Source organism: Haplochromis burtoni, unplaced genomic scaffold, assembly GCF_018398535.1.
Source record: "Haplochromis burtoni strain Fernald_Lab_line unplaced genomic scaffold, NCSU_Asbu1 Contig_98, whole genome shotgun sequence".
Taxonomy (NCBI): domain Eukaryota; kingdom Metazoa; phylum Chordata; class Actinopteri; order Cichliformes; family Cichlidae; genus Haplochromis; species Haplochromis burtoni.
In genome coordinates this window covers 734,679-746,577 of record NW_024582459.1, presented here as the reverse complement: position 1 = coordinate 746,577, position 11,899 = coordinate 734,679, and the positions used below count along the sequence as shown (strand labels likewise).

Sequence of the window (11,899 nt, the reverse complement as noted above, 5' to 3'; positions counted from 1 at the left end):
CACACACACACACACACACACACACACACACACACACACACACACACACACACACACACACACACACACACACACACACACACACACAATCTGTCTTTTATAAGGCCATACTTGAAGACACAGAAATTGCAGAATCTCTGCCCCAGGTCTAGAAATCTCTGAGCTATCCCCTTTGCATACCACTGGTGCAAGAACACCAACTGAGTAGAAAATTATACAGTAAGACTGCTCCTTTGCACAGGTTTAAAGCTGTATGAGACTTTTTTTTAAAAGAACCTATTAAAGTATATATAAACTGCATACCGTAAATATGTAAACAGTTAGAAATGCTTTAATATGTGACCACCAAAGACTATCTGATGACAAAATATTTTTGCTAAACATCGTGATACCAAAGTGCTCACAAAGCTTACAATTTGGATATAAAGTCGCTGCAATATTAAATTCTATAATAGCGTCAAATGTAATTCGTGATGGATGACCGGAAAACAAAAGTGAGGAAAGGAGAGGCTGACGTCACCAATATTCTAAATGGGTGTCATTAGCTCAAATTCCTCCAACAACCTATAAATCTTATAACACAAAACCCCCCCAAAAAAGATGCTAGCACTAGGCGGTGATTAGATTTGGCAGCATCAGCCCTGGCCTCCGGGCATCAACGAGCAGCTGTTTCTCTGCCATGACTTTTAGTGCTATGCAAATTTAGCAGTAGTCAAAAGACACGGCAACAACGTCTTACTCTCTCACTTCCACACACTAACAAACAAACAGTCCCCTGGTAGAAACAGGCGGTGGTGACATGATGTGACAGGTTTATTAGGCTGTCGTTTTAATCGTGTTTGATGTGACTCCTGGCCCTTATAATGCCATTAGACCATACCAGGTATGCTGGTTAGCTGAGTGCATGTGAGAAAGGCAGAAACCAAGTAATCAATTAGTGATGTTACACTTTTTTAAACCTATATTTTTTTACTTTGTCACAGGAAGTCTTATGATTATCATCTTTAAGCACCCATAGTGAGCAAAGCAAATGCGATACTTTAGATGGAATAAAAATATGCGATGGATTTAAAAGCCAATACTGGAACGGTTTTGAAATGGCTCACATATCACTGTCCTGTTATTACATCAACACAGTTTAACTTGGCATTCATAAAATAGAAGCCCAGACAAAGAAAAGCATTAGTTTACTATTGCTGTGCATCTACAGTATTTCCAGAGGTGTTTTCATGCTTTAGGTTCCATGTTGATGTTTTCATACTTGCCTTTAAGGGGGACAGCATGGTTCTTTTCAATGGAGTTTCAACAATGCACTCAGCTTTCATCTTTATCTACAGTACATTGTATTATCTTCCTTCATGTGTGCAACTATAGATAGGGGCATATGATACTGTTGATTCAGGCAGTCGATATACAGCCTGGGGTGTTAAGGTGTGTTTATTCACGGTCACAAAGCTGTTTCGAACTGGGAACATTGACAAAACAAGTACATGTATGACATATTTAAAATGAACGCACAGCTTTTGAAATGGTCTTGCCTATTGCATATTCTCAACACAATCTCATACTTTACTGTGAACATTTCCTTTTTGCCTAGTCTCAATTTGAGCTAACAAGGAGCTAGTCCATGCTGCATATTAATAGCTGGCTTTGTTCACTGTGAGGAGCACGCTCATCATCTGAGGTATGCATGAACAAAAGAGCACAAAATATGGCTCAACTACTGAGTAAAAAAAAAAAAAAAATCATACCCCACAATCCCAAATTTGGATAGCAAATACACCAATTTTTTTTGCATATAGTCATCTAAAATCAGCTAATTACACCTAATATATCAAGACTAAATATAGATCAAGCGATTCAGCCTTTCAGTGTATGATTTGAAATGAACACACTGGTGACATTAATGCTGAAACATCAGTAGGGATTACCGTTGGATTATATAACAAGGTTATTATGTTGTGACTTAGCTCTTGTTGCCATAGAAACAGCTATGTGACGGGACATGTGAAGTGATTTACCTGAGTACTATTCCCCAGAGGTGATCTCTCATATGGTCTGTGTGTGTGTGTGTGTGTGTGTGTGTGTGTGTGTGTGTGTGTGTGTGTGTGTGTGTGTGTGTGTGTGTGTGTGTGTGCTTGTGAGTGTGTGTGTTTACCCTCACATCCTCATCAAGATTACCTGCTTACAGAGTTTAGTTTACTTAACCAGAAGATTCCTAATCCCTCCTCATTTTCGCTGTGAATTTATAATCAACCTCTTTCTCCCTTCCTCAGTTTACCTCATCACTTGGAATACATCACCATATATCTTTACTTCCTTTGACTCTTGCCATGTCTCTCATTCAATCCTCTCAGTCTTATGTCAGTTCCTGTGTCTGGTTCATGCTCTGCCAGACAAAGGCAAGACACCTTCACCACTATGAGGGTGTGTTTATGTCCATTTCCCAGTGTCTGTGCTTCCCTGTGTGTGGCAGAGTGACAAAAGGTGACAGTGAGCAATGGTCCGGACTTAAAAGTGGGTGTGCTTGCTTGCGGATGTGTGTTGGGGTTAGGTAGATTGGTTTTTGTGTGTGTGTGTGTGTGTGTGTGTGTGTGTCTTCACACAATGATGGTGACAGTTGAGAGGGAACTGGGATGTGCAGAATTCCGTTCCGTCCTGATGCCCCTGTCACTTCTTGGCCTTGTTCCCTTCCCCTCAACTTCCCTTCGCACCCACCAAGAGGTGAGGGGTGAAATCAGTCGCCCATACACAGGGGGTGGCCATCCTCCCCTGGCCACAGACATCAGAGCAATGCCACAGATCCAAGAATCTCAAGATCAAAGAAACAACTGCATACATTTGACTCTGAGAGTTGGTCAAGTCATCTTTAGGACTTTAACAAACTGGGTACAACTTCTTAAACATTGATCTTAGCAGTGCATTAAGAAGTGATTGAAACAAATCTCAAATAGCTCGCGTCTTTATATCTATATGATACAAGAATAAGACTTTCTAGCCATTTCCCTTCACTGGAGTCCTATCAATGACTGGATATGCTCATACAGTCTAACTTTTCAGAAGATGAATTTTATAAAGACTCCATTTTCTCTCAGTTACAAAATATATTTACAAGCACATTCACAAAATAGATACACCTCATAGGCATAATCAAAAAGTTCTGTGAACTCTGAGATGACTGAAACGGGACTTCTAAAAAAGCAGAAGTGCAGGCACATGGAGAACAGCACAACTTTATGCACCTCATATATTGTGCTACTTCCTCTTGGGATAAACTGGTGCCAAATATTGAATACTGTTCTTAAAGCATGCAGGCATTCTACACGCTTTCATCCAATAATTTCCAGACAGCGGGGGGAGGACACAAATCATTAGATGTGAGACATTATATGAATTACATAATAGTGTTAACGCACAGTCACAGACACTGACACCACAGTGCTATAATCAAATAATTCTTGACTGTCATCTTGTCTTGTATGCCTTTCCATCTCCAATTACACAGATACCAGGAGACACATTGGATAATTGTTTTAGAGTATATTGAGTATTCCTGAATATTTGTATCATGGTGCCATCATTATCATGGGACACATTATATTACATTGAGACTTGCTTTCTGAGTGCAACCCTAAAAGAGACTAGACTGCATAACATCACTGCTGTTGTAAAAAAAAGAATAAAGGGATGTATTGGAATTAATAGAATTTCAGCCTACTTGATCTTGGGAACACTGCAACTAAAGGTGCTTAAAGGTGTTAGGCCAACTGCTAAATTTGATGCCTTTTAATATTGCAAAAACTTTGTTTTTGTGTTGACAGTCACTGTCCCTGCTAACAATATATTTCAAAGCACTTAGAGCTGTCCTCCAGGGGCAGGTTAGTGGTCATTGCAACCAAACACAATGAGTCTATGGCGGCATGCTAATTGTGGCACTGCAGTTTAATTAGCATTAGTGTGGCATACCACAGTAATGAGCATACTGAGGTAATGGATGGCTGTGAACACAGCGACAGGTAGCGGTGGTGTAGAATTAATGTGTGGGTGAGAGAGGGGAGAAAGACAGAGAGAGAAAAAACGTTCAACGGATCTGCCAATTAGCTTTTCCCTCCGAAAAGGTTATTCGTTTGACAGCACCAAAGATGTCTTGGGAATACAAAGGATTGAAGGGGCAAGAAGCTTGCAGCATGACTTGCAAGTTTTATCAGCCATTTTGTGTTTACTAATGACTTCCTGAACTTTTTGTATCAGCCTAATAAGCTTGTACATATGTTGTCAAAGGAGCTTGCAAAGAAAACACATGTACATATCTTAGACAACTGTTTATGGAGACGTGATTGTGGGACACTGGCATACAACTGCATAGAAGCATTTAGATTTATGTTATCCTTCATTTACTATGAAACATAGTGGTACTCCAAAGACAATATAAGTTGTGGGCTTGTAAAACTTTACAAGTTTCAAGCAAATTGACACTTTTAGTAGCAGTATCATCTGGGTCCACTGATTCATTAGGGTGCCCCAGTATAATCACAGTTTACCTGTAGAGATTTACTACTGGTTGTACTGACAGACCTTATCTGATAAGCTAGAACATGACATCTGGCTATTGCCAGAAGCATGACATTACAACTCCCATTCCCATTAGTGTGCAAAAATCCCAAGCCATCTCTGATTTCTTTATGTTTTGCTCACAAAATTAGAAACAGATGCAGTGACTTATTTAAAAATATTTGTAAACTAGAAACTAGTGTTTCAAATATCCATCCATCCATTCGCTTCCACTTATCCTTTTCAGGGTCGTGGGGGGTGCTGGAGCCTATCCCAGCTGTCATAGGGCGAGAGGCGGGGTACACCCTTGACAGGTCACCAGTCTGTCGGAGGGGTAACACACAGAGACAGACAACCATTCGCGCTCACGTTCACAACTATGGGTAATTTGGATTAATCAATTAACCTATCCCCACAAGCTGTTGGGGGGATAGTGTTTCAAATATATAAATGTAAACAATTTTTTAGTTAACAATATTTGGTATGATGACTTTTGTTTCTCAATACAGCCTGAACTCTTTTAGACAAGCAAGTAATCTTCAGAAATAGTTCTCCAGGATTCTCGAAGGACATTCAACCTTTTTTTTTTTTAGATGTTAGCTGCCTTTTATTCTGTTCTCTGTCAAGATGATCCCACACTGCTTCAATAATTTTGTGGTCTGGGCTCTGTCCATTGTCACACTGAAAAATTATGCCATTGCCAATCAGATACTTTTTCGATGGTGTTACATGGCAGAGCAAAATCTGAAGTTACTTTTTTGCGTTAATAATTCCATCAGTTTTGACAAGAGCTCCAGGACCACTGGTTCAAATGCAGCTCCCGAACCATGACAGTCTTTAGCCTCCACAGATGGCTGTAGAAACTCACTGTACCTCTCTCTTGACCTGCGTACATATTAACGATGGTTGAACTAAAAATTTCTAATTTGTTGTCACTGATTTTTCATCCAATTCTTATTTAATTTGACATACCTCATCCTGTTCTCCCGGTTACCCTTCTTTATAATGGGCTTCTTGACAGACACACTTCCACTGAGACCATTTTCAATGAGGCTTCAGTGAAAAGTAGATGGGTCAGTTGAAAGGAGTTGCATCTCCTAGGACCTGTGTCAGGTCTTTGTTGCATTCTTTCCTCATTTCTTAAGGAAATTACTTTAAAACTGCTGTAGATAGTTTAGACCTGGCACTTCTAGTTTTGTTTAAAAACGCTTTGGGAATACCTTCTTAGTGCAATAATGTTTTTATACCTGTCATATAATGTTATCTATGGTCATTTAATAACTAAATTAGTATCAAACAACTAATTCAGGAAGACCGGTGCATAGAAGGAGAAATATTTTTCTTAAAAATATCTAAAAATATATATACATTTAACTAAGCAACTGAGAACAAATTATGTTTTTGTGACAGGCTGGTATCAACAATGTGTTAAATACAATTTAAAATAGCTTTGCAAAGTTGTTTGTTATGTGTGGAAATAACAATGATTCATCTCTTGAATTAAGCAACTTTTTTATGCTTGAATGATTCATACGTGAGTGTTAAGTGGCTTTAAGAAAAACCAAAACCAAAATCCCCTTCAAATAGTCAGGCACAAGGACTGGATTGAAAATGGGTGGAAAAAGCAGCCAGACACCAACTTCAAAAGACTTTGAGAAAGGCTGAAGAACAACACCACTTTAAAACTGACAAGGAAGTCTTGCTCCATTGAAACAAAATATAAAGAAGTGAAGGGTTGTTCAAGATTTTTTCATAGTACTGTGTAGTGCACTCACACCTGACACAGATCAAAGGGGCAAAAATATGCAAAAATAAAAATGTAAAATAGAGCAAAACACATTTAAAATTATGATAAATAAATAAAAAATGCACACTGTAAATGGACTAGTGGAAGTAACGGTAACACATACGAACGTGCCCAGGAAGAATATAGTGTATGATAACTCTGCTGGAGATGGAGTGTAATTTGAATGGTGATATTGGAAAGAGTTAAGAGTAGGAGGAGAATAAGAAAATGAAAAAGTGAGAAAAGTGACAAGGAGAGAGTGATTTCAGTGCTCTGGGAATATTACCAATATCACAGCCAAAAGCAGAGATTGAGATATGTCAAACCAATTATTAATGTGAAGATATCTCAACATTAGCACGACTTGTTTCGAATTGACACTGATATCACAGAGGAATGTGTGATATTCTCAAAATCCATGCCAAATATGATGACATTCATTTTGACAATGGTACTTCTCCAAATATGGTTTCCAATCTGTCTGGCTGTCATGCACGATAGGCGTGTTGACAGCGTAGTTAACCACTTACAAAACTGACAGCTGACAGACTGGCATTACAGGGGGTAACATAACCACAACGTGGCTGTAACATTTTGTTATATTGGCTCCCTGCAGAAGTGCTTCTGCTTTACTTGGAAGGGTTGATGTGTGGATGGAAGTAACAGAAAGCTTAATAAGCCCTATCAGACTAGCATGTACCAAAAAAACCAGTTTAAACACGGTTGAATATAACAAGTATTGACTAATTTGTCAAATTCTGACATTTAAAGATAAATCTTTTTAAAAGTGATTTGTTTTGAAAGTGAAATGTTTTCACTCTGCAGCGTAGAATAAATCATGTAATGCATGCATGTAGGAATGCACTTATGGTTGCTTCTGCCCATATGGATACGGGAAGCCTATAATATGCTCACTCTTCTGTAGGAGGCTTTCCCCTGATTGACAGTGTGTGGTATTCAATGTCAATGGTAAAAGAGTAGGGGGGAAAAAAAGAAAAAGATGAAAAGGAGGAGCTGCTTCGATTCAAAACTTTCCTTTCACCTGCTGAGTTTGACAGGCATTAGCATACATTTTGCATCTTGGCAGAAGATGGCATGAGACGGCCGAGTCTGTTTAGCTGACAGGTGAGGCTCAAGGTTTAGTGAGCCCTCCCCGCGGGGAGGGGCGAGGGAGGGGGGTGTCTGATGTAAATTTTGATGGATCTAAACATATATAGTGGGGTTTAAGGGATTTTGCAAATAGTAGGATAAATGGAAGCATATGTCTTCACGCAGCCGTGTGCATTCAAAGTCAAACATGTGAGTAATTATTGAAGATATTTGTCTTTCTAAACAAATGGTCAGTGTATGTCAAGGACATGACTGCTATCAGAGAAGCAGACACACACACACACACACAGGTGCACCATCCACTCCTGTTGATTTCCTCTCCTGTAATATTGATTGCCTTTCTCCTCTTCCCCTGGTGTTCTCTCTAACAGCTCCTCTCACCGATCTATAGAGTAAATAAAGGCAAAGCTGATAGAGAAGGAGTGTGTGTATGTGTGTGTGTGTAAGAGAGAGAGAGAGAGAGAGAGTGGGTGTGTGTGTGAGGGAGTGAGAGAGAGCAAGAGAGCTTGCAATTCTGCTTTTGCTCGGACCAGTGAGGTGATTTCAAGGTTGATTGGAAAAACAAACTATCTGGAAGAACACTTTTGAAGAGGAACCGCTTGCTATCCTTCCACTGAACACCCCTCTTTCCAGCACAAAGTGAGTGTGGGTGGGAGACCGTGTATGAGTCTGAGCTCTTCCTGGTTCGGCCCTTTTGCTATACGTTTGCTATATGTTATTAGGCCTTTGCTATGTGTGTTCAAGTCTCTGGTCTGTTGTCAGTGTACTAGGCCAGGTGCCTGCTTTCATCCTTTGTAAAAATATCTTCAGGCTTGGCCAGACCAGGAAAAAGCATTTCACAGGATAGCACTGCATTGAGTGTGAAGGCAGACAAACACACAAGCTCTATATTCCTATATTTATGTTTTTCCCTGCAGACTTTTCCTGAGGCTTTACATCATTTAACTGTTGTCATTCGCTTACGGAGCTTACTGGTTTTCACTTCATGTCATAATGCTAGGTTAATCACTTCTATGATTGAGCAGGACTTGTGACCGGTCACAGAGGGAAATGGAGGATTTTGTGCTTGTCGTTAAATCATTACTTTAGTAAATGTGCCGCATACAAGCAGATAGGCGAAGGTTGCAAGCTATACAGGCTTGTTTTGGTTTTATTTAACAGCTTTCACAATTAGAAAATGTGTTTGAAAATGTGCAAGCTTTACTGTTCAGTTTTGAGCTGTTGTATACTTAGTAAACAACGCATCAGTCCTTTTCGACTAAACTACTTCTTTGAGCAACAGTACTTTATGTTCAGAATCCACTGATCGACTCTTGCATGCAGCTATCCATCAATAATTGTTCCTTTTTTGTGTTACAACAGAAATATGGTTCAGCCAAGACAATAAAGCGGAGGTGGGTGAAGACGGAAAGAAAAACGTTAAACATTTCTGTCTTCCGAATATCAAACAGTTCAGCTTTCAATTGCTGAGATGCCTGAAGAAAAGTGCTTTGGATCAACCATGTGTGCATTTTTGTGTATGAGTGTACCAGACCTACACAACAAGGACAGGCTAACAGTCATGCTACCTTGCAAAATAAACCCTAGTTCTCCCACTTTCTTTATCCTTCAGCCTGTTTAACTTGTAAAGCTTCCTTTTTTGTTTTGGATAATTGAAAAGCGGCCATACAAAACAACTATTCAAAATATAGAAAACTGGAAAAAAGGACATTTTAAAAATACTCTCGAGAAAGTATTACATTTTATTGAGAACTACAGCTAAATGTGAAGATTGGCCATGTGTCTGTGTAAACACTTTCTTTTTGGAGGTCTGCTGGGATGTTATCTATCAAGCTGTGAATCAAGCCTGTTAATGGCTTTGCACTACTACTGACCTCACATTAAATAAAGTGGGTAGGAAGGAGTGGAAAGATACATACACAAATATTAACAGACTGCATACATGCTTCAGGACCTTCAAAGCATAATTTTCAAGCCCATGTCATCTCAGTGGATTTTTATGTTTCCAGACACATAATTATTTTCCAATTATCCTCTAGAGACCATTAAAAGTAACATGTTTATGTGGACCACAGAGTATTATGGTGTGTAATGCATTTGTATCTACACACGCATATTTGCATGAGCGACGGCACAATCCATGCACAGCAGTCAGTAATTAGTTGTCTGTGGTGAATTAGTAAATATACTCAACAGCTACATCCATCCTCCATTGTTTTAACATGAAGTTTACAAGTCTGTTATTAAACTTTGTTTTGCAATTTTCTCAACCATAATCAAGAAAAAATTCAATGGTTAGGAAAAAAACACAGCAATAATGTAAAGAATATGAAGTTATCCTTGGCGCTGAGGCCTAAATTTGGTAAATTAGGGAGCTATACAATAAATAAATTAACAGGCTAATAAAACAACAGCAGTGGTTGTGGCAGGAGTATAAAGTCCTGTCTACCCTGTGGTCGAGGTGGAACTCGGGGGGGGTTTCAATTACACCAGGACCAAGTTAAGAATTCACATGCTGGGTAAGGGGGATGGACTTTGAGAAAGGTGAACCTGTGGTCGATCAGTCCCAGTGGGTTGTGCATTTTACATTTTGTGGCTGTGTGCTACCGGGCTGTCTAAATGACAGAATGTGTGAGTGCTGATAGGTGCGCACAGGCTCACACACCAAACAAACTCGCATGCACGCAGCACACCTGTAATCTCTTTTTCCTGCCCTTGTGATGGTCAAACGTCTAGACACCTGAGATCGACTCAAGAGGCACTTTGGTTATTTTCTCGCTTTCTTTGGGTTCTATTCTTGTTTTCGGTGACTTGACACTAACTCTCAAGCAACAAGGGCTTGTGTGTGAGCATTCGTGGCTTATATGTGTGTGTTAAGACAGAGGTGAGCTGAAAGGGCTAAGTGTGACAGACCAATCTGTAACCACCCATTTCCTCTGACTGTTAGGATACGAAAAGTCTTAATGGGTTTGTAAGCACACATAAATCCATACTTAAACAGTACATATTACCACACATAGTGAATTGATAATCGTGATAGAAATTAACTGTATGGTTGGAATTAATATATGTGTGTGACCTTGCTTATAACTTCTAATATGTGGCGCTCAAATGAGTGTTCACAGGCTGCATCCTATGTGCATCGTTTATTTTTATTTCTTATGTTCTGTTGCACAAACAGATACTTTTTCGCCCTCCTTTCAGACACATTCACTCCCTGGTCATTGAATATGTCATGATATCCTTGATACCTTGAGTGTTTCTTAGAATTTGCCAGTATCTATTCGTTACTATTCTGTTCCCTTAGCTCTCTCTTTATGACCTTGCCATTCATCTGTTATTCCCTTCATCTGTCCATCTTCACTTCTCTGTAGCTTTCAGTATGTTCCTCTCACACTCACCCTGCTACCCTGCCCTCACTGTGTCCTCCCAGTGCCAGCAGGGATGAAGGTGCTAAATGTACTCAGTCTCACTGATACACACACCTACGCACATTTACACACACTCTACCCCAGGGCTAGAACCAACACAAGAAACCAATTTTCAATTTACAGTGGAGTGGGAAATCTCCCTGCCCACAGCAAGCACTATCTCCCTCCCATCTTGAGGGACAAGGGTTTGACAGCAGCTGGGGTGTTTGCGAATTTGTGCTTATCTATGTGTGCATGCTTGTGCATTTCAAGGGAACAATGAGGGAGACGGTCTTAAAAGCAGGAGCAATAAGAAAAGAGAAGAGGAAGGGGAACAGGGCGCAAGAAAAAGTAAATCATTTGTTTTTAATGAACTAATCTTGGAGATGTCATTCAACAGTTTTCTACAATAAAAGAAGCTATCACTTGCTTAGCGTCAACTGGGCTTGGTGCCCACTGGCAGTGCCCACCAGTATCTATGCTCTCACCAGGTTCTAGTTTCAGGGGTAGTAAACAATGCCAGTGGTTAGGTTTGGTAATGGATCTAAAGGGTGGGGTGGGGGGTTGTTGGCAAAAAGCTGATTCCCCAGGAAAGCAATCTGAGACTTGGCCTGCGCTGGCTTCAGGTGTCCCTAAAAGCTAAAAGACTGCAAAGGATGGAATGCTGGGCATGGACCCAGGCGCCACATAGAGGTAGGGGAGTCTAACAACCCAAAACACCCTCAAAATGTCTGGTATGTTGGAGGCATAACAAATGAAAGAGAAGCAACTGAGCAAATACAGTATTTGTATGCATCAGGGGTAAGCAGGAAAGAGAGAAATGCATGTGTGTTTAGGTCTGAGAGAGTTCTAACAGGACTTACATGTTGTGCAGAACACACCAGCCACAGTGGGGATCTCCGGATCCAAGACATTCGCTGCAGGTTGTGTACTGACCACACGCCTCCACTGGGATCCTCGACAGCTGCAATGAGATACAAATATCATTAACATACGGCAGAAAGCTGTGTGGCTGCATGAATAATGCGAGGATGAGTAGAAA

General features: G+C 40.1%; 1 protein-coding gene across 3 annotated transcripts in view; it reads right to left on the bottom strand.

Moving 5' to 3' along the window:
- Positions 1 to 11,899, bottom strand: part of plxna4 (plexin A4) — a 242,618-nt gene that overhangs the window by 81,156 nt on the left and 149,563 nt on the right. For all 3 annotated transcript variants that reach the window (XM_005927188.3, XM_005927187.2, XM_042222942.1), the window contains exon 5: positions 11,721 to 11,821. In XM_005927188.3, the coding sequence (XP_005927250.1) occupies positions 11,721 to 11,821 (101 nt within the window). The remainder of the gene's footprint in view (positions 1 to 11,720; positions 11,822 to 11,899) is intronic.